Raw genomic sequence first — 27843 nt, 5'->3', positions numbered from 1 at the left:
TGGAAAACTGAAACTATTGCTCTTGTCTCAAGTTCAAAGATCATCTTATATAATTGTTTTGTTTTGTTTTAACACAATTTTTATACCAGTCCACAAATAATTACCTCCTGGATATATGTTTTCCATTGTATGTCCTTAATTAAGGTATGTTACACTGAGACAATTGGGATAAATGTGGATTTATTATTAATAGTATTATTATTATATAGATATGAGGCTTGATTGACCTAAGGCTGGAAATCTTTCCATTATTAAATACATTCATCATCAGAGTGTGTTATTTGCCATAGTGTGGTGGAGATAGTGTTTGTTCTTCCCTTTGTCATTCTTCCTCTGCTCATAATTTTTTATCCTCTTTTTCAGTTCTTCATTGCCATGATCCAACAACAGCAGCAATGGTGTGGAAGCTCATGGTCAAACGTGTCACTGTGGCCTGCCTCCTCATCAGTATGATTCTGCTGTACTGTCTGTCTACACTACGGATTAACTCCAGTCCACCAGAGTAAGAATCTGTCACAGCATTGCTTAAAATAGTAAAACAGCACCATGGCAACTTCTGAAAATGCTGGATACAGTATTGGCTCATTAGGATTATAAAAGCTCCAGCAAAATGAAGCTTTGCCATTAAGTTCTGTCCTGTCTGTGAGATGCAAAATAACTTTGACATGTTTTATTATATTCACACCTCTGACCTTTCAGTTTTCAGACCTTATGCTCTTATTTCACACTGTGCAACTTGACAAGATTTTTAACTCAAAATGTCTCTGCATCATTGTCGGTAAGAATAAATAAACTCATTATGCTTACTTCTTTTTAGGCTTCCAGTACCTTACTCCTGTGCCCCAAGGCCAGGCCAACACAGCACCCAGTCATCCAAAAATGGCTCACAGCAAGACAATAACATCTGTGTTCCTAAAGTGGACATCATGTTTATGAAGACTCATAAAACTGGAAGTAGCACCTTCATCAACATCCTCTTACGCTTTGGAGAGAAGCACAAACTCAAATTTGCCTTCCCCAGTGGCCGTAATGACTTCTCCTACCCCTCTCCTTTTCAGCGCACGTATGTTCAAGGCTACAAATCTGGAACATGTTATAACATCATGTGTAACCACATGCGTTTCAACGCCTCCGAGGTGGCCAAAGTGCTGCCCAGAGACACTCTCTACATCACCATCCTGCGAGATCCTGCAGAGCTCTTTGAGTCGTCCTTCCATTACTTTGGTCGTACTGTTCCTCTGACCTGGGGGATACCAGGTGAAGACAAGGTGTCAGAGTTCTTGCGTGATCCCAGCCTCTACTTCAGCCCAGATGGAATTAACTCCTTCTACCTGAAGAACCTGCTCTTGTTTGACTTCGGGCAGGACAACACCCTGGATCCAGATGACCCCCATGTAGAGGAGAGCATCAGGCTCATTACAGAGCGTTTTCAATTGGTCATGCTAATGGAGCACTTTGAGGAATCCCTCATCCTGCTCAAGGACACCCTCTGCTGGGACATGGACGACATCCTCTTTTTCAAGCTCAACTCCAGGAAAGAATCCACCGTACCTAAACTGAGCCCAGAAATGAGGGCAAAGGCCTTGCAATGGAACGGTGCTGACTGGAAGCTTTACAAATATTTTAACCTGACCTTCTGGGAGAGAGTGGAGGCTTATGGCAGAGAGCGTATGTCGAGGGACGTAGCAGAGCTCAGGAGGAGGAATGCAGAGATGGTAAGGATCTGCATTGAGGGAGGTCATGCTGTCGCAGCAGGTAACATTCATGATGAGGCCATGCAGCCATGGCAACCCATCGGAGAAAAGTCCATCATGGGATACAACCTGAATATAAACATAGACGAAGCCCATAAGGAGTTGTGCCGCAAGATGTTGATGCCAGAAATTCAATATCTGACAGACTTGGGTGCTAACCTGTGGCTCACTAATCTGTGGGCACGTGTGAGGAATATCATTAACTTGTGATGAGAAACGTGAGACAAAAGCTGAAGGAGCCTTTGGGAGACTGATGGAAAAGGTAATATGTGAGTATATGTTCCAAGAGTGTTTTGATAATACTTTTGCGCTACATTACCATGTCAACTCTTATTCATGTGACAATAGTCACCAAATATTACCTGCTACTACGTTTATACTGTATAACTGTTTTATTGTTTAGGCTATTTGTTTTGTTTTTATTTGGTAGATCTTGTGATTGTTACACTATGTAGCCTAATACATGCCTCAAACTTAAAAAAAAAAATTCATTTGGATATGTATAAACTGATTCTCTCCACATCTGTGTCTGTAATTAATTAGTGGTATTTATACAGCGCGAATGCAGCCTCTATGTTAGGAAAGCTTAATCTCCTTTCATGCTATCTTGCCCTTAAAAAAATTCTACTCTTGTGTCTTCAGCCCTCTCAGATTTGTTGGTTTGACGTCACTGTGAATAGAAATCTTCACTTGGGTGTATATCTATAAAGGAACAGTGTTTTAGTAGATTTTCTTTGAGGACGATTTTGGCCTGTAACAAATACAGGGTCAGACTACATTCATTACATGTTCACTTCACACCGCACCATGAGCTGAGGTGTTTATTTACAAATTCAATCTCAATGACTAATCTAATACCTAAAATTATGGATGGTAATATTTTTCATAAACTGCCACAGTGCTATGAATTTATATTGCTGCAAAATTATGCCAAGTGGCAGGATGACATGGCTACTTTAATTAGTAATTATCAGTAATATCATTGGCCATAAACATGGCTGCTGAGAATATAACAGGCCTTCTGTTCCCCATTAGATGTGGAGATTAGGACTGCAGACAAAAAGTTGGACAAAATAAAGTTTTCACAGTTCTAACCTGACATTAATGTAGCAGTTTACCAACATAATAATGAAAGCTCATTTCTGTCTTCTTTACCTTTACATCTGATATTTGCGCTGCAAATTCATTTTTGCTGCCACACCAAAAAAAAAAGTAAATTTTTCATACACCAAGCTACAAAAAATAACACTCCTCAATAACAATACCATATTATTTGGTGCTATTCATATTGTGTGACGCCTGTGTTACCATTAAATGTGATGAAAAATGCCAAGTAGCTATTTGACAGAGAACAATGTAAAACTCAAAGGAGCAGCAGTGACAAAAAATAAATAAATAAATAAAAAAAAAGATAATAATAATTTGGACAAATAGGCTTGTGTGAGTTCACTGAGTTCAAGCTGTTTTACAACAGATTTGACACAGTGACACCTGTTCTCTCTCGGTGTTTCAGTTGCAATTTCTCCTTATACGGCATCTCTGTCACACTGCTCCCTGCTTCACATCCTGGTTTGAGGATTTTTTGACAAGACGACCACAGCACATAAGGCTGGGTATCCGTGTCTCAGGGACAGTGATTAGCAGCACTGGGGCTCCACAGGAGACTGTTCTGGCTCTGCTCCTGTTTACTTTGTATACAGCAGACTTTAAATATAACCAGATCCAGAAATATTCAGAGGTGCGTATCAGGGATGATTAGGAAGGGGAGTAGAGTGATCTGACAATGGCCTTCAGTGAATGGAGCAGCAAGAACTGCCTCCCTTTGAACACCTCCAAGAAAAGGAGATGGTCATTGACTCTTGACAGTCTGGACCCACCCGTCAGCTTATCAACCTATGAGGAAAGGACAATTATAAATACCTAGATGTGCACCTGGACAGTAAATCGGTCACTGAACACAGATGTCATCTACCAGAACGGGCAGAGCTGGCTCTTTTTCCTCAGGGGGTTCAGGTCTTTTGACGTCTGCAGTGAAATACGGCATGTTTTATCAGTCGCTGGTGGCCAGTGTCCTTTTCTATGCTGCCGTCTGCTGGAGCAGAAGCATGTCTGACAAGAACACAGGGAAACTGAACAAGCTGGTCAAAAAGGCTGCTGACTCACTCAGGACTATTGTGGAGAGAGGTGGATGCATTGTAAGAATATAGCGATCTTACACCAGCCACTCTCTCCACCACATGTTGGTAGATAAGACAATTAGCTTCAGTCAGTATCTTGTCTCACTGCTCTGTAGGACTCTGTACTCCATCAGATAATCTGTCCTCACAGCCATCAGACTGCACAACATCTCAGCCAAAGGTAGCTGCTTGTGGACCTTATTTGAACAATTATTGTTTAGTATTAACATATATACCTATTATATGGTCATTATTACTAATAATGAGTATTTTGGCACACATACACATACAGACTACAAGATTGAGCTAAAGTGACAGTTTCTCTTGTCAGGTTGTATATTTCACAGCTGAATTGTAAGAAGGACAACATTATCCTTCTGACGACATTTTGGGTAAATGATCCTTTTTCACTGTTACCCTTATTTTGCTCTGCAATAATTCACATTCTTCTCCTTCATAAAGCGATCACCCATTTAAGTTACGACTGGCCTACCAGTCTGTTTTTGCTAGGCAGAAGTTGCACGGCATCAGTTGTTCATTAACAGGCATATGTAAATAATTAACTGAGATTCTATTTAAAGACTCATCAATCTGGTTTCATTGCATTCACTGACACGTCTTTGGTCATTAGTGAAATGGTATCTGCATCAGCTAACAGAAAACCTTGTAATGTTCTTTTTTACACAGTTTACACATGTCTATGTGATAGAGGTTTTTCCGGATCACTTTGTTAACACAGCTATTGCCAAAGGATCTGAATTAAGGTTCCTGTGCTAATCTGCATTTCTGTAAAAAGCATTGTGCACTTCAAAAAAGACATTCTTAGATGCAGATTTTTCCCAACATTGCCTTAAACACCATACATAGAAATGTGAAGAAAATAATAGAAGCTTTTTTTTTGTTTTATCTTGTGAGGTCGTGATAAATGATCAACTTTGGATTCAAAGTCCAGTTTTATCTAAATCACTGCAACACTGCAACTGCCCAAGGGCAAATTATAGTCAACAACGCCTCTTTGAGCATTTCATTATTTTTTCATTAATTCATTCATTGATTAACTTGTGCAAAAAGCAAATAATCCTTGCATTTGTATGTTGTACACCGACAGGTTGTTGTTGATGATGTTGTAAATGTTTATTGGGTTTGGCCCACACCACTAAACAAGATGAACAGTGAGAAATAGCAGTGAAAACATCACATCAACTTTTATGTTCCCAAGTCTTTTTACAACTCTTAAGCCACTCAAGAAGGGTGACAATATTTTCCAATGCCTTTCAGAGGAGCAATGTGTGTACTATTATGACAGGAGTGCTCAATAATCTAATAGAGAATGCTACTTTTATTTATATTAAATGCTGTAGATCCCATGCAGTGGGCTCAAAAAGTGACATCATATCATCTGACTTCAAATTTCGACAGTGTTTTAAATTATATGGGAGAGTGAGAAATGTGTGATTTTGTTGATAACTTATCTGCAGTGCCCCTAAGAGCACTACACACTGCAACTTCTTGAGAAAACAAATGCAAACATACAAATGCACTGCAAATTCAGCACACGTTGCAAAGAAAGTCAAAACAGTGATAATCACAATCTTTTTGGTGTTTCTTTTCTTACAATCAAATATCAATAGACAGTCTTATAAATAGTAACAGGAGATTTTGCCTATACCAATGTGTTGATCCTGTGAAGCTGACTGTTTCACCCATGCCTGGTGGTAAATCTGCTAAAAGCTGGTCTGTTTGTGAGAGAAGGTCTCTGTTTCCTATCAGTTTGATAGTCTGCTGCTGGGATGAGTAAGAGGGTGTCATTGTTGGGCACACAGCTCTGCATGTCCTTATTACAAACTTCTTTACTGACTTGTAACTGATGCCAGACCATGTCTGCTACAGATCTGTATTCCTAAGGTGGACATCATGTTTATGAAGACATACAACTGGAAGCACCTTCCTCAACATCCTGTTCTGTTTTGGAGAGAAGCAGAAACTAAAGTATCTTGCAGAAGCAGCTGAAATGACTTCTCCTACCCCTCTCATTTTCCTCTGACCTGTAGGAAACCAGATGAAGACAAGATATCCAAGATCCTGTTTAATACTAAACTCTATTCAGTCTAGTTGGAATTAACTCCTACTGCCTGAAGAACCCTCTCTTTAAACTTTAAACACCCTGGATTGAGATGACCCCCGTGTAGAGGACAGCCTTAGACCTAGTTTTCAATTGTTTACAATAATGGAGCACTTTGAGGAGTCATTCATACTGCACAAGGACACCCTCTACTGGGAGATGGATGACATCCACCTATTCAAGCTCAGCCCCAGAGAAGAATACACTGTATGTGAGGGGTGAGATTTACATTGAGGGTGTTCACCATGTGGAGGCCTTGCAGTCATGGCAGTGCTGATCATGCTGAGTTTTTTACTTTAAAAAGAGAGGATTTTTACTTCAAATGTGACTTCAACTAATCTAATGTTTTGCTGCTGAATTTATTTATTTATTTATTTGTTTATTTCGGGCATGTCAATTTAAATCATCATCATCATCATCACACTTCATCTTAGTTCAAGTAATACAATACACATGGCCGAAAGGGAAAGCGGGAGAAGCAAAAGCTTATCTATTCCCGCCCCCATTACCCACAGAATAAAATCTTTATCCTTGTCGCGGAAATCTTGATTCTGCCGGTGGTGAGTCAAAGAACAAGACTAGAGTGGTAGCATGCACCCAAGTTTATTCTCTAGAGAAGGGAACAGAACACAGAACTACACAGCAGATAGCAGTTCAGAGTAGTGCCCCAAGAACAGAGGTTGCAGTCCCTTCTTATACCCCACTTTGCTACTACTACTACAAAGACTACATTACTACTCATTACCAGGAAAATACTAATCAGAGCAATTTTCCACCACAATCGTAATCTTTTCTTTTCTTTTGCTTTTTACATTTTGACATAACATTCTTTTAATTATCAATTTCACTCTGACCTGGTGATAAGGTCAAGGAGATTTGATGTATTTTAAAGTTTGCTATTTATTTGCCAGTAATGGCGCTATGACTGAATTGAATTTGAATTTGTGTTGAATTTGTCTCAGGTGGAAATTCGAAAAATAGACAAAGGCTTAAGCAGCTTAAGAGTTGAAGACCAAATGTACACTGCTGCTATAAAGAGCTGCAAGAAAATTTGACTAATTTTTTCTAGGTGATGAAAGTGCCATACCGTGGAACCTATAATGTAAGTCTTTTAACACCAGTTGTTCATTATGAAGTGAACATTAAAGGGATAGTTCACCCAAAATTGAAATTTCACTCATTATCTACTCACCCTCATGTCGACTAAGGGCTGGGAGAAGTTTCAGAGTCCTCCGTGGCTTCTCTGAGTTACAGGGGGTCTCGGCATAGCAGTGCATGTCCATATAACGGTTGCAAATGGATACCAACTGTCTTCGTAACAAAAAGACACACCAAAAAACATCCAAATACCTCCATGCTAATGCAAATGGTTTGTCCAAATTTGACGAACCGGGAAGAGGAGATTCCGCTATAAACAAGCTTGAAAAATAGACTTATTTAATTTTTTTCAGGACAATTTCGCATTTCGGGGCTTCAATACAAGACGGACATTACATACGAGCAGCATGGAGGTATTTGGATGTTTTTTGGTGTGTCTTTTTGTTACGAAGACAGTTGGTATCCATTTGTAACCGTTATATGGACATGCACTGCTATGCCGAGACCCCCTGTAACTCAGAGAAGCCACGGATAACTCTGAAACTTCTCCCAGCCCTTAGTCGACATGAGGTTGAGTATAATGAGTGAAATTGTGAAATTTCAATTTTGGGTGAACTATCCATTTTTTAAAAAAGTTTAAAAAATAGACAATTTGCAGGAAGGTGGACCTGATACACTGGAGGTTCTACGTTAACATCTGTTTTCTTGAATCTGTTAAATAGCTGTATGACCTTCAACAGGGTCGATTTTTGCAACCTCTAGCAGGGCGACCATGCATAACTTCACCCTCAATTAGGCTTTCTCAACAGAGCCACATTCTGTTGCTGTCAGCTGAGATTTTCCACTGAGGCAACTGATGGTCCTGAAACACCAGAGGTTTGGCAATGAATAATCAACACATAACAACACCCCCCCCCCCTTTTGTGTGTGTGTGTGTGTGTTGTGATTTTCTCACATTTCAACCCAGTGGCTTCTCAGTAACACCCGACTCCTTTCACATACACTTGGACAGGTGCTTTGCCATAACTAGTGCAGTAGATGGCGCTGGAGTCCAGCATTACTGCTGCCACCCTGCGAGGAGAGGTGGATGAGTCACTCTACAGATGCAGACCTTCATGGTGACTTTGGAAAGACGTGATTGATTATGTAACCGCCATAGACATATACATAGTTGTGTACACCGACAAATAAAGTAAAAGTCATACAGCGCGCCGTCTTACATTGAACAACACACTAAATGGATGCACAGATTGTAAACACACTTGCACTCTGTCCTTCACAGAGAAAGGACACAACACCCCCTCTGAGACAAAAATGGCTCAGACAGACCAGATTAGAAGAAGGTACTGTGGCCTTCGTGCATAAACAGCACTGATGGGAAACAATTCCAGCACGTTACGAGAAATAAAAGGCTGTTCAAAGGCCAGTGTGACGAGAGTGAGTAGGAGAGGAAAGGTGAAACACAAAAGCGGATAGAGAAAAGCTTATATTACCCTGCAAGGCAACATTTAGATTAAACCAATTTCGTTTCGGTCCTGAATTTTACTGAAAAAAGAATGTGAATGTTTGCAGTGTTGTAACAAGTTGATTTACATTTGGTCCGATTGCTTGATTATTTTGGATGGGTTTTCTATGATGATTATTATTGTTATTGTTGTTGTTGTTGTTGTTGTTGTTGTTGTATCAAGATTGTTTAAGAGTGTAATTCTACTGCCTACTGATCTTTTGATTGATATTTGTGTTTATAACCAAATTCATGATTTACAATAAAAACTGTGGAATAGTAAGCTATCAAATGAAGCTGCTGGACTGGTTAAGTAACATCAGAAGGCTCAAACAGAAAAAGCTTTATGGATTTGTTGTTTGTTTTTTTTCTTTATGGGGCAAAGAAACTCAAGATGTTCTAGATGTTCTAGTTCCAGTTCTATTTGAGGCATAAAAGCTTACTTTGTGGGTGCATAGCAAGAGACTATAACCACACTATGTGGTAAATCAGTGAATCGGTTATCTTACAGTAAATTCAGGCTCTGGTAATGATAACATCTCCTCTCACACTAATTATATTGATAGTTACAGGTCTCAGTGTCTCACACACATGCAGAGAGAAGCAGCTGACAGTAGCATGTGTTTCTTTCGAAGGAACCTCTAGTAACCCAATGATATTCTGTTTCCTCTAACTGAAACTGAATACCTGAAGAAGCAAATGCTTTTTTTTAATTTTCAGGAACGCAGCCCTTCTTTGAGGTTAGACTCAAAATGAGACATCAATCATTTCCGTGAAGCATAACCCTTCCCCCATAAAATATGTGCTCACATGACAAGTGAGGTTGTGAGTCACATAAGGCTTCTGCTTTCACTACAAGTTTATTTCCAATGAGAGAAACAGGTGGAATCAGCCTGGGACACATTCAAATATGCAATATTTTGACATCTCTCCTGAATCCAGTATGATACATATCCACATCTACATGATCCCTTCAGCTTTTATTGAGACTGAACATGGTTGACTAAACGATGATGGAACACTGTAGTCGATTTCCCCATTCCCCCCGCCAAAACCATCACATAACAGATTTATTTCTATCCCTGGCTCATTAGACCACAAAATCACCAAACCAGCTTAAACTGATTGTCAATAAGAACCCACAGTCCAAGCACGTGTATTTGTGTATCTGTATGTGTGTGTATTCATGTGGAAATTGTGCCATATGAATTTTATTTTTCTGTGATATTTTCCATTAGCCAATATACTATACACCAGACAAGAATTTTCTTTTGCTGGATATTGTATGTATATTCTACATCAGATTTGCTATGTTACTCATCTAAATTTGCTAACAGTGGTAAAGATTTTTATAGTAGTACTTGACGTGACAATAGTATATTCTCATCGCCTATTTTTTTTTTATCATGCTTTTAAGATAATTAAAATGTACAAGCAAATCTTCAATATAACAACTGGTGAGGCTGGATTTTTGGCGAAGGGATGGAGCAGGATTGCCATGCAGTGGTGTTCAGCAGTCCTGATCCTCTTCCCTTTCCTCCTCCCAACTTCCCTGCCTCCTCCCCCCTTCCCCTCCTCTCTCACGTGGATGCGGCTAGAGCAGCATGAGGGGGAATGAAAACGAGGCTCATCTGTTCTTGACTGGGGCAGCTGTGCAGCCTCAGCGTCCCCTCTTTCTTCCCTCCCATCTCACCTATTCTTCTCTCACCTCTGCATCTTCCTCTCCTCATTTTGTCAAGCTGTCCTCTGTCAGTCTCTGCTCTGCATGTCTCTTTCCTCTTCGACCTCATTTGTTTCATCTTTTTGTCTCTCCCTCCTCTGTGGTCTCCTCCTCTTTTTCCCTGCTGCTTTCCATCATTTTTCTTCATCTAATCTTCTTTTCATCTCCCTGCTCTTTTGAGTTGCCTTCAAGGTCACATGCAGAAAACTTATGTACCTTCGGCTTTGTGTGTTTCAGTGAATGCCCCGCAGAACTCTTATTGCCAGTTTGCTTTCATCACTGAGATAAATTATTTCTCATTTTATTCACTGTCCAATAATAGATCCAGCTGTACAGTACGTGTCAGGTCAAAATTACTGTAAAGCCCTCTTTGCAAGAGCATTGCAGGACCTACTGAAACATATTATTTTGCAAAAGCATGGGCTGAAGTAAAACTGGAATCTGTGGTTCTGCCATTTAGACTTTGTCTGCGTAATTACCACTGGAGCTCTTAAACTAACCAAGAACTGGTTTGAAGACTTTGAACTAATTTTTCTGCCATGGGTCAAATGTTCATGAGCAGAGCTCTGCTTTGTGGTATGACCTCACTCATCTGTCTATGAAGCTGGAGCGACTTTAAAGAGTGACATTTTGAGAAATAAACACAGCTATTCATTTTCATGCTGAGAGTTGGGTGAACCACTGAAATCAGAATTTGATTTTGTTTTGGGTTTTTTGTTGTTGTTTTGAGTAAAGCTGGGCCAAATGTTTCAGTTTTTAAGCCAACTGCAGCTGCAAAAGTGTGAGAGTGGAAGCAGTATCAGAATTCACATAAAAACATCTGTAAAAAATGAATATCATTATGACCCAGAGTGTCGAACTAGTCCTTTAAAGTTCTGATTCGTCATTGTCACGCTAATGAATATACCAGCAATAATCCTGGCTCTCCTTCAGTCTAGAGGGATCGTCTGTGTTATTCAATCCCTTTTCTATAAACCCTCTCTCACTCAGTATTAAGTCCTCCACACTGCCCAAAATAGCCACGGGTTCTCCTTTGGGAACTACAGCAGAGCTTCTCTGCAATAATCTCTGTGTGTGTGTGTGTGTGTGTGTGTGTGTGTGTGTGTGTGTGTGTGTGTGTGTGTGTGTGTGTGTGTGTGTGTGTGTGTGTGTGTGTGTGTGTGTGTGTGTGTGTGTGTGTGTGTGTGTGTGTGTGAGTGTAGCAATCCATACCTGTAATAGGACCAGGTTGTGATCATAAGCACGTGTACATGTGTCTTTTCTTCGTGTTTTATTGTGATTTTCGGCCAGCTTGATTCCTCCGTGGACAAGTTCAGTTCCAGTTTCTACATACAGACATTTTCACACATCTGGCCCATTAATCCTTTGTGGTTAAGAAAGTAGCCACTGTTAACATAGTTTCACAAACTGCACAAGTCTCACAGATACTAAAAGCTCTGAGGAAACTGTGCTCACTGTGATCTCTGAGCATGGAATGCCCTCTTTTGTGGTGTGTTTGTGTGTGTGTGTGTGTGTGCGTGCTTGCAAGTGTGTATGCCTGTCTCTGCACAATTATGTTTTTCATAAAAACAGCACACAACACTGAGACTTATGATATGAATAAAAAAATACGTTAGTTATCTATCTCTATCTGTGTGTATATGTGTGCGTGCATACATATACACACACAAAATGTTGCTTAGTCAGCAGAGGCCAAAAGGAGGCCCTGACAGGAGAAAAATAACCACGGCAGCAGAAAGAGAGAAAGAAAAGTATGGGACAACTATTCCAGATGGTAGATGCAAGAGAGAGAGAACACACATGTGTGTGTATGCACAAACACACAAAGAGAGATAGAGAGAGGGGGGGAGATGGAGCAATTGGACAAACACAACAGCAGCAATATCCATCTCTAAAATGAGTTCCCAAAACCTCAAATGGCAGAAAGTTGACAGGTGGGTTGTAGATGACGATGGAAAAGAAAGAGCAACAGATAGACAGCAATGGACAGATAGTCATTATACCTACATACAGTGGCACTGTAAATCATGTGAAATTAAAGGTAAAGATGTGCAAATACATAGAGTTCAGGATCAGACTTTGTCCAGAATGGAAACACAGAACTCGGGGAGAGTTCATGTGTACACTGATTCTTTTCCTTCCTGTAGTCTCTCCCTGCAGGGACCTGGAGGCCATAGTAGATAAAGATCATCTGAAAGAATTCTGTTCACTTCATTCTAGTGGGCACTGTAAGGTAGCCTGTCTCTAACCGTCCCCCGTGGACTTGTCTTGTGCTTAGGTTGGTTGAATTCAGTTTTTTTTAATTGCTCATTGTCTTTGAGTTAGCTGAAAACATGTGCACGCAAACATTTGTAGCACACACATAAGACCTTACTGTCAGAGGAGGGACACAGCAACAACACACAAGAATAGCTCAACAACAACTATCATGTAGAAATGATGGCAAAGTCACCTGTACATAGATTCATAAACACTATTGATTTGACTAACAGAAGCAGCAGCAACAGTTGCTCGACTGTCCCTTTTGCTTGAAGTTTATGTCTCAGGTTTTGACCCAGAAAATAAAAGTTTCAAAAGTTGTTTTTGTCTTGTATGGTGATCACAATGTTTCACAGGCTTTTAAGTGTGTCATTACTTGTCAAAACTGACCTGAGAACACAATTATTGTTGATTCACTGACATCATGTGAGAGTTTATGTTTTCCTTACAATTGGCCTGCAAAAGCATGATCAGTCTCAACAACTTACATAAACTACACAAACTACATAGCCTAATATCTGAAAAACATCTAAGTAGATCTGTTATTTTTTTTGAGATTCCACAAGCGGTAGGAGATGTGAATAATCAGACTGGGAAAGGAACAGCAGACAGACAGATAGAGAGAGAATAGACAGAGGTCAGTGGGGCTGCCAGCTGTTTCAGATGAATAGACCATTATATAGAACAGAGGCCAGCAGATGGCTTGTCAGCACAGAGTATATTTTAGAAAGGCTTGCGAGGACACAAAATATATATATATAAACTGATGGTTCACGTGTAAACATTTGTAATTCCTTAAATTAAATAAAGACATTTAAATCTAATTTATGCATTTTGTTTCAAGCAAGTATACTGGCATCTGTGGTTTATTTAGAATTAGGAGAAAAAGAACAAAACTCAGCAACGCTGGTTGTGATGTTTACTTATACGATAAATCAGTCACTCACCACAGCTGCTCTACTACACACACACATATGCACACACACACACACACAGCAGTATGTACAAAAACAAAGCGATCTGCAACAAACTCTCAAAGATGAGAGTTGATGCACACGCCACCTGCTTTGGTTTTCTGACCAGTGGTTTAATTGTGAGCTTCAACCTCACAGGGGCCGTACAAATGAGGTCAATATTATTAGGTACTACAGTTATTCAGCACAATATGAACACAATGTATCCAGTGAATGACTTTCACTTTAACCCTGCATGCAACAGTTTAACACTTGAGTCCTCATATGAATTACTCTGCTGAATATGTTGTAGGCTACTGCACACATATGATAAGCTTGTTTTATCGTCGTTATCTGTCAGAGCAAACACTGGTACAATAGGGTGGTGCCATTATAAGAGAACTACAGTATGTCGTGCTTTTATCTTGTTATTCAGTTGAAGTCATTGCAATTTTACAGTTTATTCTGACAATGTTTTTTTTTTCTGTGTGCAGGGAATAATGTTGATGAATGTGTGATCTCTGATTCAGCAGACAGTCACAAAGTCCTGACCACTGAGGTGCTTCACTTTAATCTGTTCATTCATCTCTCTCATCCAGGTTAAAAATAAACTCAGAGATGGACATCAGCAGTAGACTGGGGATATTTTGGTACGTCATCAGTCATGCTGGGTAATACTTCTAACTTTATTAACGGTTATTAATGTTTCCAGTCTTCCTTTTTTTTTTTTTGGCAAGGTATGTAGGTAGTCTGGGAATTTGAACCAGCAAATAAAACAAGTATCTTGAAGCAATCCTTTTGAAGGAAAGGAAATTATAAAAGATCAGAATGAAATGCTTGAAAATTTAGCCACTGACTTTCCTGCCTGGAATCTGGAGTGGATTATTTGTGTTTATCCCATTTAAGAGCAGAGCCACAATCGTTTTACTCTGTCTGTGCATGTATCTGTTGTGAAATTACATATATATCATTAACAAATGGGTCATATTTTTTACAATTTCATGTTATGATCCTCTTAATCCTTTTTCCTTATGTTGATGTGGCGTTAACACACTCTGCTCTTCTGGGAATCCAGTTTTTTCTTGGCTGTATTTGGTGACTCATTATCTGCTGACATTAACTCCTGACGCATCCTAACAGGTTCTAACAGGAAAAGCACAGATGTAAAGATCTCATTTAGTGTTGCTCTCTTATATAGGATGACTCAGTTATGGGCAAGAATGGAAGCAAGCCATTGTTGAAGTAATAAATCCAGTCAGGGTGACTTCTGACAAGTCAAAGAGTCAGAAAAGTGTATTATATTGGTAGCCCTAAGGAAATAGATGACAGTAGACTTTATGCCTTTCGTCCCCTAACTGCAATTCCTTGACCCAACTGCAATGGCGGGGAAGATCTGGGAATTATCTTATCATCATCTAAATGGGATAGTTTGCGGAGTAACTCAATTAACATTAGCAAATGTGTAAGATATAGAGTGAGAGACAAAACAACAGTTTCTTCCCCCAGGCCATTAGGCCTAACACCTGATTCTGTCATACATTGTCAATAACCATCTGATATCATACCACCCACTTCGTCATCATTGAATAATTTCATGTCCCGGTGTCACTTCCCTTTCCTGCCTATTGATATTACAATACAACCCTGCTGTAAATAACATATACATATATTTATCCAATATTTATTAATTATCTCATTGCACTACCTCATTGTTTATTTGCACTACCGACTGACCACCCCACCTGCCACTTTACTTTATTATATGTGTACTTGTACGTGTTCGCTGTTGTATTGTGTTATTGCTCAGTTGTTACTGTTCTCATTCTGCATGTATTTCTATACTGTATGTAATAAACAAGTCAAACACCTTGTATGTCTGCATATACTTGGCAAATAAATGTGATTCTGATTCTGCATTGGGCATATTTAACTGCTAACCTTAAAAAGATGGACCAAAGCTTATCAGATCAATACTGGCACAGATGTGGAGAAGAAAGAACGCTCCCATGTTGTCCAATGCAAAATTTTCTTTTCTATGCCCCCCCACCCCTTCCGTTGTCGGAGTGGTTGCTTTTGTTGTGATTGCTCTTTTGTTGCTGTCATGTGTACTTGGATCATGTATGTCGTGTATTATCATATCTAATCCAACTAACTAATCAATTTTGCATTCTTAGAGTTGTCCATCCGGACAATCTCTTATGTAAACAAATGTTCAACCCAGTTCCCTCACATTTAAGGACAGAGCGCTTTCCGACAGCATGTGACTTTCTCTGAGACACTCTGACACACTCTGGTGAAGGAAAGAGGATGTTTGCTGATGTCAACACTGCCTGTGGTCAACACCTCAGACATTCTTTAAACAATGCACACGCACACTCAAATCCAAATGCTTGCACACACACTCGTGACTTTCAACTGTTGATAGGTGCCAGCAAAAGCAACCTGAAGAGAGAGGGAGTATTTAGTATTTTGCACTTTGTCCATAGAAATCTGAAGCAATTCTCTGTCCACACCACTGAAAGATTGTGTGATCAAATACAGCTGAATATTTTGTCTGTGAACATGGTGGAGGTCAGAGCAGTTGCATTTCAATATGACCATGGTCCTTTGTGTGCTTGTGGTTCAGAGCACGCTGTGTCACATCAAATCTAAATGTATTCAATTTAATCAACTGTAAAATTCGGTGAGTCAAGAAAAAGTCGTGGGTATTTTTCCTGAGGCCATGCCATACTACCTGTTAGCCAGGATAAAATGGCATGTAAAAGTTTTAGAGGGCATATAGAGAGTACTACTCTGCTTAGTTAGTATTGCAGTCCTGTAACACTGTCTGACTTCCGATGACATGATCCAGAGATGTCATCTGTCTTTTTCCATACATTTTTCTGTCATGACACCTGGAGCATTAATTCAACTTGACTGCAGCTAGTTTTGTTGGCTATTCAGTCTCGAAGTGGAGAATATAGCTTCGAGCAACAAGTAAAAAATGAGAAGGAGGCAACAGAGGCCTACTTTATCCACACCTCATGTTCAAATCAATATTTTCAGACCCAACCAACATTGGCTGAAGTGACATCACCTGAAGTTTGTCAGATTACACACAGCTCAGACAAAATATAGCTTGATATAGGTTAATAGCAAAAAGATCTGAGATATCATATTTCTTTCCCTTGTCTCCAAGTCCAGAGAGGAAAACTCAACACCACTGTCTACAAAATGTTGATTTCTCTCAATTCAAGTGTAAACAAAATTAAATATTATATCTCACACAAGGATGATGTATTGCTCAGATATTACTTGTACCACATGAGCTGGAAATGTGTGTGTGTGTGTGTGTGTGTGTGTGTGTGTGTGTGTGTGTGTGTGTGTGTGTGTGTGTGTGTGTGTGTGTGTGTGTGTGTGTGTGTGTGTGTGTGTGTGTGTGTGTGTGTGTGTGTGTGTGTATTCATGTGAACTCTGTAATTGTGACAAGGCTATTGTCCCATTTAGTGCACACATAACTTTAACAAATTAGTTAGGGTCATGATTTATGAAACTGAATTGTTTCCAAGCATTTCACAGAAAAACACAAAAACATAGCACTACATCAATGGCCTCATTCACCAGCTATGTATAAGTAGGACACATACAGTGAAGCAGTGGAACACATGGATTACACAAGTGTTAGGTGCACTAAAACACTATGTACAGAAAAACATGTATAAGGGGCAAAACAAATCATTTATGATGGTTCCCTCAGTAACTTGCGAGTTGGGGGAATTAATGACAAATTGTTGGACATGTCCTATATAGCCTGTAACTACAGCACATTACACCATGAACACACATGCTATGTATATAATGTAACAAGAATGCTGCACACAGAAGCTGTGAATAGGATCAATGGGATTGGTTTCACGTTGACCTGATTAGGTTATAAAGTATACTTAAATTATACTTTAAGGTTACTTATAGTCTTATCTGATAGTTCTGTCTTGAACACAAAACCCTGATCTTGTGATGCTTAAGATGAATTCTTAGAATTCATCTTTTATCAGACAGTGCTCTGTATCATGGTCACATAAGCAAACCAGTGCTATTCAGAACTAACAGACCTCTAAAAATGTCTTGTCATGTCAAAGTAAATGAAAGATGATTCATGTTTTATCCCTTGAAGCGCATGTTTGACCTTCCTTCAGGTCTGATCTCACTCGCCGACCTGATCTAACTCCTCACAGATTCAACAAAGAAACACAGACACAGTGCTCTTTGACTATGACAGTGTTGCTTCTGCAGGGGGAAAAAATCATTGAATTATGAAGTCATCATCATTGATTTCCAAAGATCTGATTTCATTATGAGGTAAAAAAAAAAAAAAAATGCTGTCGCTTGAGAATTACCCTGCATACTTGTTGTATGAATTTAGTAGGTTAGCAGTCGGTCATCCTTGTGATATTCATAAGTAATTGTTTGTTTTCTAATCAGCTTCTTCGTTGCAAAATTTCTGCTAAGTAACCATTTCCAGCCAGTGTTTTGCCTTCATTGTTCTCCTCAGTCGCTCTCAGCCAAGCAGTGACATCATTCCCCTTTCACCCAGTTCTCTGATGGCTGCAGCACGAGGTAACCAGCGGTCAAACCACGGTGCATTCAGGGACTCTTCTTCATCTCTTTTATACGATTGTTTGGGTGAGACTTGTAAAATAATTGGATTACTTTCGGTCAGAATAAAAAAATAGAGTAAGTTACATATTCTGGACTATTATAATTGTGAGTAGGCTATCTGTAAATATATAGCTACAATCACACAAAGGAATGTCTTAGGTGAACTGGACTGTGATGGGGAAACACTGACTTCCACGAGCAACCAAACAATCTGTCAACAAATTGATATTGTCCTGACAGTGGTAATATTAATCTTTTGTCTTATTCAAGCCATTAGCTGACAGTGACGAATGCAGGATGATTGCAATTGTAAACAATAATAGGAATAATATAATATGAAAAAGGAAATAATACCCTATGTTTTTATGTAGCCTATGCCTACATCTTTGTTGGTACACTGCAGGGAAAAAAATACAATTAATTAAAATTGTAATGTAGCCTACTGTGTTTATTTGAAAGTAAAAGTCAAAAGGCAAAAAGACACAAAATTTAAAGGCAGCCCTAACATGTGGGCTAGTGAGTTAAATGCAAGTATAGCCTACAACACTGTCTTATTTTGGTGAAGACTTGAATCTCAGTATAATATACTGAGATAAACCGGCTGTTTATACAAGCCATATTATGGCTTTCCGGGGTTTTGTTTTCTTGTTCGATGCTCGTCTCCATTCTCAGTTGCAGTATTTCCGACAGTACCTGAAGGCGACACGCGTGTCGACGTTGAGTGCAGGAGGAGAGAGACTCTAACCGATGTTTATCTAACACAGATCCAGCCACCAACGTTGTTCTCTCTCGCCTTCTCCCACCTTGATGCTCTTCAATAATATTTCCAATCACCGATTCAGTTTATTAAATGTTTATTGACACGAATCTCAGTTTAGAAATGACACCCTGTGCATTTCGCAAATCTGCTCGTGCGTAACCGATGTGATAGTGACATGGTTTTGAGTCAAAAAGGGAAAAAGAAAACAAAACACAAAAGAAAGTATTTTTCGTCGTTCCTAACAGATGTGACACATTTATTGCAGTGTAGAGTTAAATATAGGCATTCCGTACACCACCCCCCTCCAATCATGATTCCCTTCTTTGCTGGGGTTACTATCGGACATATCTCTCCCTCCTCCTCCAGTCTCTGTGCCGGGGTTACTATCGGACAAACGCTCCATCCTCCTCCAATTCTTCCTCTCATCCTGCCTGTCTATACCCGCAGCATTCACCCGACATACAGGCGTGTGTCGTGTTTTCTTAACCACAACAGCGTTGGGAGCTCGACAACGAAAATCACACGGTGGAAACGGAGCCATGTTGCTGCTTCAGTTTGTTACCGGAAAAAAACGTTGTAAATTCACTGTTTTGTGCCTGAGGTTACTATCGGTCAAAGTGGAAACGAGGAAGCTCTGTGTTTTGAAGACGAGAAGAACGCAGGTATTCAAATCAAATCCACAGCCACAGTCAACAGAAGAAAAAAATCCCAATGTCAGTAAAGGAGGCAATGAGACACATTTATAACTGAACATCAAGCTGTTACATTTCAGATACACATGTATAGCCTATTCAGTGAGCAACATTTCCAAAACCCTCAAAATACAAACAGTGCTATCAGTAAACAAAGGACCATTGACCGTCCATGGTAAGACGGGCTTACTTTTCTCAGAAAGAGATTATAGGTTCTCCACCTTATCCTCTGTGCTCAAACTTTGATGAAACAGTGCAACTGTGCTCTATTTTCACTTTCAGTTGAAGTCTCTCAATTAAAAAGCTGTAGTCAGAGATCCTCTGGTGAATTGGCTCTCGTGGGTCATTGAGGAAAATGAGGATTAGGCTCTTGTTACCTTTATTTCAACCTGTATAAATGGCCATGATGATCTTAAAAGGTCAGGATTCACAGAGATAAATGGCTTGTAGCTCCGTAATCAAGGTTATTGGCTTATGGACCTTGAATGGATAAAAATAGAAACTACTACGATTTCAGGACGTGTGTAGGTGCCCTATTTGAACAGTAAAAAAGTTGTTTGCCAATTCAGAACTATAGTCTTAATACTTAAAAATACAGTCATACGAGGGCAATGGTTTTTAGCTTTTCACCAAGTTTCTGTGATACAAAGATTAGAATACTTTTCTGAGGCTGAGGGGAATTTTCTCATAACATTTTACATTTTGTAGATAAGTGCATGGTGAGAGAGTGATTTATCCTATAAGCTTGTATTTTTGGCTACTTTTGGACAAAGGTTTCTGAACATTATCTATAAGAAAGATAAAGTGCAGCTCTTACTTCAGATATTGACTGCTGAGTTAAATCTGACATTTAAGTTCTTTCTGGCAACACTGACTTATATCAACTTTTAGTCAGAAGAAAGGAGAAGCTGTTGAATGCCGGAAATTGAGGCAGATAGCGATGTTGCGCAACATGTGCACAAATGCAGATACTGCAGTGGCATGAAAAACACAGAAAAGGCCTGGATCGACTGTTACTCTGGGTTGCACTGTGTTTAAATCTTGGCACTCTTCTTTGCTCTTTATTCCAATGAATGCCTGTACTTATGCACATGTTGAGCATATTCATTTCTCTCGCCTTTCTGCATTCCACAGTTACCCTCCTTTTCCCTTAGCAATTATAGCACAGAGGAACTCGTGGAAGCAGTTTTAAACTCTGATGCAAACACCAATGGGTCCAAATCACAAGCACACAATTGATCTCAGAATAACATATTCACCATTAGCTACATGACAATTATTTAGTTGTTCTGTTCCATGATAAAGTTAATGTATGCACAACAGAACTGCATAATGTGTTACCTGGAGATGATGAATATTTGATATATTAGCACATCGAGTGCTGAATATGCAATCATTCTATTTCTTTTTCAACCATCACCATTCTGTCGACTCTTCTAAATCTTTCTCTAAATGTGTTCAGATTGATACAGATTATAAATGTCAGTGCCGTTATTGCAGAGTGACTAAAATAGCCTCCTAATGGCTTGCCTCCTACATGCCCCTTATCCAAATAACCCTGAGTTCCACTTTGCAAATCTAAATAACAAATACAGTTTTCTCTTCATTCAATACCTGTCATTTGCATAGATATATTTTTTTTTCATCGCATCACCAGTGATTCGTGCTCCAGGCCTTTCTTTTTATTCTCCAAGTTTCTGGTCCTCCCTGAGAGCACCGACCTCCACCTGTGGAGGGGCTGCAGCGCACAGATACTCCTCCTTCACTATCTTTTTTTTTTCCTAAAGAGACCTGCAGCTTGCAATTGCTCTAACTCTGTGTACCATTGCAAGAGGATTTCCCATCCTCATTGTCATCTCCTTAGAGCCAAAATGCCAAGAAAATCCAAGAGCGTTTTAACATCTCAAGTGGGTTATAGTACAGTGATCCCATAAGCGGTGAGTGTGTAAGCTAGCTCATGCTGCGCCAGCCATAACAAACCATTGTTCTCCAGCCAGTGGGAATAACTGCACCTGACAGTTCACTACGCATAATCACAATGAATAAGCGCTGAACTGATGAACTCAGTAGAGACAGATATTTGGCGGTTTCAAACACTACCCCACTTTATAGTCATGTATTTTCCCTGTCCTTGCAGTATAAGATGATGAAAACTAACTTTTGTTGCATTTATTACGTGGTTCCAACTTCTTGTCCTTGACTTGGCAAAGGTGAACACTTTGAAACTGTGCGCATGATTTGTTGTGTGCAAAACTTGCAAGTTAAGTGTCCTCAAATGGCCTGGAGGAAGACAATGAAGGCTTGTACAGTCTAGGGAATTACTGTGTAGATGACACTGACCTGTGACCTTCTGTGAAGCCAGAAGGAGACAACAGCAGAAAAAAGCTGTTTACTGATCCAATGAATTATTACATTGTCTGGACTGAAACTTCATTCTTTATTATGGGAACACAAATTGTGAAATTAAAACATTAAATTCCATGTTTTGTTTTTTCTTTAATTTGATCACTTTTCAATTAGAAACTATCATTTAAAAAGGAATTTAAAATCTTTATACAGTTAATATCTTTATAAACAAATCAATAAAGCAGCTGATTAGATTTAACCACTCTCAAGGTTTTGTTATTATATAAACCTTGCTAATAGTTAAATCATTTAAAAAAGTAGAAACAATGTTTTAGTTTCATAGACCTTTTACCGTGTCTTTGAATACAGACTTAAATGGAACAGGGCAGGAAAAGAACAATCCACCGTGTCTACTGCATCCTTGAGCAAAGAGAAGAAAACAAAAAAATAGTGGAGGCAGACTTGATAATCACTGCCAGATGGTTGTCAGGTTCTTTGTACATTAGCAAGCCAGGACTGTACACCGGGCTCCTGTAGCTTCTCTCAAACGTCACCAAAAGATAATGAAACAAATAGGATTAGAGTTCAGGAGAAATTCTGCTCTTTGTTGTGAGGACTTGTCAGTGGTGTAGTCAAAGTTAATGATGGTATGAGTGTGTCTGCTATGGTTGAATTTTAATTTCTTGTAAAGGTGTGTTTTCTCTTACAGTATGCAGTGCAGAATTGTAAAAACAAAACAAAACAAAAAAACAACTTGATGTAGTGTATAGCTACGTAACAGCTACAGAGTAGTTAAGCCAGTAGTTTGAACAAACTACCTTTCAACCCCTGGAGAAATGCTAAGCTAAAAAAAAAGTAGCTTTACCAACTACATTTACTCATTTAACTCAGTGTGTAATGAATCAACATGTAGTGTATATGAAACAAAATATAATAACCAACAAAAGATTCACATGACAGCAGAAATATGCCTCTGAACTCAGTTTTATTTTTTTTTAAGAAAAAAAAGCTGACATTTTTGGTCAACATACTGTAGGTTCAACATAGACATGTTGGGTAATATAAAGAGAACATTAAAATCCTACCCCAATACCCACTTGTAAATCAGAAATGTAAATCAGTCAACAAAATATGTAATCAAAAAATGCAAAGAGGTAGACATATTCTAGATCAGTGTGTCTTGAACAACAATGTTTAAAAACCATGACAGGAACGCCAGGGCCAGCCAATCAGAGGCAGTGTTGCCTTTTTTCAAAGGGAGGTCTGCACACAATAATGGTAAAATAAAATGTATATTATATAGGTATTTTTTAAAATAAAATATTTAATGTTATTGGCCCAAATTGTAGTTTGTAAATTGAGTAAATAAACTACAAAAAATTACCCAAAAAGTAGTTGAAATACTTCATGCAGCACAAAATATGAATGTAGTTTAACTACCAGCAAGTTGCAGCAAATTGTAGTTAAGATATGTAGTTCAACTACATGTAGTTTCAAGTCTCCCCAACTCTGACTGTTATGACCCTAAACATGTATGATAAGCAGGAGGCATTGTTAAAGTGTAACACAAGGAGTGTCAGGTGTGCAGTCTTGTGTCGCCTCTCTCTCTTGACCCCAACTGTGTCCTCATGAAGTTGAAATTCCTCTTGGGGTCCCTCAGAATAGCTTTTTGCTTCTGTTTAATCTAGTGTGGGTGGCATGCAACCACTCAGTCAGACAAACAAGAACCAGCCAAGCACTGGTGTCTGGTGACATGTAAAATGTTTACAGTCTCTCCCGAACAGAATGTCGTTGGACAGCAAAGAGGTCCTGTTATCCCGAGGTTACACCAGGACAGGCATGTCATTGTTTAGCCACACGCAGAGGGACACTTTCATGGAACAGGGAATAAGACAGTGGGAATGCATTTCAATCTTGTGTAGGGGCACAGTGGCACTTCTTGGAAATTTAGCTGTGGATATTCATGTGTCATAAAAAATCTGCTATCTGTTTACTAACTCACACCTGTGCAGATCTTTTACATGCATGTCTTGTTTAATGTAAAGTAGAAAACACAGAATTTGTGGTTGTCGGTATGCCAAAGCTCTATGTAGGCTCTTTAACAGTTCATGAATAACTAGGAGTGACAACTATTCATAGCTCAACAACAGTTTACTTGGTTATTGTTTCCTGACTAAAAAAATGAAAAATACTTTCTTACTCACAACATATTGAAAAATTAGTCTACTTACACAGGGAAATTAGTTGCTTAATGAGTCAGTCAAACAGTAGCATCCCACTTAGGATATGAAACATGAGTATGATAACCATAGGACAGCATGAGTCACAGCAGCAAGAACAAGCTGTAAAATAAAGCGATGATGGTTAAAAATAACAGCGCAATGTGGTGCTGATATGAGTTTTACTAATAGATATGTGACTTAAACTTATAGAGAGATGTGACATGGGGAACGTGCATACAGCATGAGATGAGTAGCCTATTGCTGTACTGTAGGATATTGCATTAATTGTTCATAACTATAAACATCACTGCATGTGACCTGCTGTCCATCCATCCATGCATCCATGCATCCATCCATCCATCCATCCATCCATCCATCCATCCATCCATCCATCCATCCATCCATCCATCCATCCACTTTCTAAGCAGCTTATCCTGTCCAGGGTCAGAGAGGGCAGGCGACTACTCCAGCACACATTGGGTGAGAGACAGGGAACACCAAGGATCTGCCACAGGGCTTACATAGCTGGTACCAAGTAGTGGAAACACAGCATAACGTGACAAATGGTTTCAGTTACATGGACATACTGTATATTTGCATTCACACTCATCTACTGTCGGCATTTTAACACAGAGCAAAAAGATAGAGGATGCTGGGAATGTGACATTTGATTCCAGACAGATTTGCAACTTGGGGCGATAAGACTAATAGAGCATGCAGTTTGTTGTCTGAAAATTTTACTTCCGCAGGTTACCCTGGTTTCAAACAGAAATTATTCATCCATTCACATTTTACTGTAAGACATCAAGTCCACATTAATGCCACCGCTTAAAAATAATGTAGTAACTGATTATAGGTGGCTTTTGTAGGGCACAAAGAGGGGGGTAACCTTTGTCCTCAAGACTGTTCAGCTCCTCATCTCCCAACCATCCCTGTCCCTCTGCTCACTGCTTCACCCCCCTCCCCCATACTCAGACACTCTGACTGGGCCATAAACTGAACACATCTACCACACACACACACACACACACACACACACACACACACACACACACACACACACACACACACACACACACACACACACACACTCACAGATACTAAACACGTTTAACATGTTTTTTTTTATGGCACAAAAATGATAGCTACTCTCTTGGCTATTTTTCACCATAAGGTGAGGTGTAGAGCTTCTCATTTGTATTGCCATTCTTCTGTGTCATTTTCATTATTAAAGTATTACTGTTTTTCAATGTCATGTCATGTCATATTTTTACAGTAATAACTCTGGTTTTGTTTATGGGTGCATTTGTGTGTGTTATCTTGATACAGTGTAATTTGTTGTAATGCACTGCTCAATTTCCCTAAATTGTCTCTTGAATAGGTTTTTGGTTATTTTTTTTGTTATATATAACTTACCTAATACAGTTAAAAGTAGTTTTAGTGTAAAAGAAAAACCGTTAGTAATTTTGTATTTTCCTATAAAACCTCTTTGGGCCTGGCCGCGAAGTAATTGAAAAGCAGAGCCGCGCATTAAAGAGGCTGCTGGCCCTTTAAGAGATGTTTTGACGCCGCACGTGCTTGCCTTATATGGGAGCAGCAACAAACGGTGCCCGATAGTTACCTCCGCTGCTCTCTCCGCTCCGCTCAGCTCCGCAGCGAGAAGCGCTATAAAAGCCTGCTGGAGGAAAAAAATACAGTTTTGTCGACATTGAGACAGAGCACCAGAGGAGCGTGGTGGAGGAGTGTAGTTTATTCACCATTTATAAAGTTATGTTCTGAACAAAGGATATCACTTCATGAGAAGAGAGGAGTGGATATTAACCCATTTCAGGATAAAGGTCTGTGAGTTTTTTTTTTTCTTTTCTGTTTTTGTGCGAGATTTGTGAGTTTCTTTGTTGGAGAAACAAAGAGATGTATGCCACCGTGTCACAGTTAAAACATATTTTCATATCACAGTGTGGTCATAAATTCTATCAGCTTAATTTTCTGAAATGTCTGAGTAGCCTATTTAAATGTCAAAAAGGAAGAATACCTATTTTGGTAGCGTATTATAATACCTTGAGAATTGTTGTTTTTCTCGTTTTAACGTCTCGAGTTGAACGCGGTCTGCAGTGTGCTGAATTATCATTACATGTTCAAAGTATTGCTGTCATTTTTGTGAAATGACAAGTGCTTTCTTTGATGTTTTTTTGCTCTTTTATCATGAGTGTCTGTATCATCTTCGTCCGTCTGTCGGAGGTAACGTCAAGGTAGCTAACCTATAGTCTACACATGGTTTCCGGTGGGACAACTAAAAAATAAAAGCCTCTTTGTTGCAACGTCTTGATATGACGCAGACGATCGACCCAGATCATAACATAGAAGCACAAAGAAAAGATATCTTGTCCATCTCTCTTGTCTCTCCTCAAATTAAACATGTTTAAACGAATAATGAAAATGCATCATCACCTGATGACGAGTAGTTACAGGTCACATTTGTTGCAGCTTTAATTCTGAAGGCCCATTCATCTTCCTATCAGATTCATTTGGTCTGATTTGACGCTGCTGTAGCTCAGCATCGCGAAGCTGAGTGACCGACAGTAACCTCAGTTCAACAGAACAATGAAACACAAGTGCATGAGTCAAGACAGTTAGACGATGAGTTTTGACAGTGTCACGGTCTTGTTATTGGGTCTTAGTACAAAATAAATTATAGAGCTCCATGACTGTCGACTGCAGCCTGTTTTGCATTGTTATTCATTTGTTTCTCGTGTTCTTGTTTTCTTCTTTTTCGAATACGTGTGAGAGGACGGCGCTGCAATGTATTGTTTTTTTTTGGTTTGGTTTGTTTTTTACAGTTTTCAATCAATATGACACATCTACTTTGATCTGCAGTGTCGACGTCGACTGTTTTCATTCCAATTGTCTCTTTCTTGCAAAAGCATCGACGGTCTTCTTACTTCGTCTTTTTTCTCACTGGCAAAAGTAAATTGTTATTCTTTTGACCTGTTTTCCATTTTGAATGGCATGTCAGTGTGTCCTGAAAACAATGGAGAAGATGGACTTGGTGGGGGGCTCTGTATGAGTGTGATATAACACGTGAGCAAGGATTGATGGTAAACAAGTCTAAAAATGAAAAAAGAAAAATAGTGTGCAGACCACTAGAGGCGCCCTGGCTCTGCACCATTCTGGCTGCTCAACAGTAAACACTCGATAGAAAAACCCCTCACTTCTGCATGCGATGTATTTTCACCAGTGTTTATCGGAATCACACTATGATGGAGCTTAGGTAAAAAAAAAAATCGACGTCAAACACCGAGTCAAAAAAAGATAGGATTTTGGCTGTGATTCATAGGAAGGAAGAAAAAATCTATCCAATGTACGTCAAAACATGGCCAAGGTGTAAATTGTATGTTGATGAACACCCACACAAGACCAGCTCGTGCTGATGTTGTTTTTGTCTTTCACTGCCATTGTCCTTGTTGAGTCACTAGGAGCTGCTTTTGCAGTGATTTATTCAGTGATATTGAAAAAAAAATCATACTGTCTGAATCTCTTCTCTCTTTTTTTTGTTTGTTTTTTTTGATTATGTGTTAATGAGAAAGCCCACAGCAGGTTT

The 27843-nt window shown here is 39.3% G+C and overlaps 2 protein-coding genes across 3 annotated transcripts in view; both read left to right on the top strand.

The window, feature by feature from the left end:
- Positions 1-395: 395 nt before the first annotated feature.
- Positions 396-1964, top strand: LOC310994043 (galactosylceramide sulfotransferase-like; the record flags this gene model as incomplete). The annotated part of the gene is made up of 2 exons (XM_083982557.1): positions 396-502; positions 818-1964. 2 exons carry the CDS (start codon positions 396-398, stop codon positions 1962-1964), a joined length of 1254 nt encoding a protein of 417 aa, XP_083838683.1.
- A 23981-nt stretch (positions 1965-25945) lies between these two features.
- The window catches only part of LOC310995175 (phospholipid-transporting ATPase ABCA1-like), a 39000-nt gene continuing 37102 nt past the window's right edge, over positions 25946-27843 (top strand). For both annotated transcript variants that reach the window (XM_083984131.1, XM_083984130.1), the window contains exon 1: positions 25946-26083. The gene's annotated coding sequence lies outside the window, so the exon portion shown is untranslated. The remainder of the gene's footprint in view (positions 26084-27843) is intronic.

This window comes from Trachurus trachurus (genome assembly GCF_905171665.1).
Source record: "Trachurus trachurus genome assembly, chromosome: 1".
Classification (NCBI taxonomy): domain Eukaryota; kingdom Metazoa; phylum Chordata; class Actinopteri; order Carangiformes; family Carangidae; genus Trachurus; species Trachurus trachurus.
The sequence above is the reverse complement of the archived record's forward strand: the minus strand, read 5'-3'. Positions and strand labels throughout refer to the sequence as shown.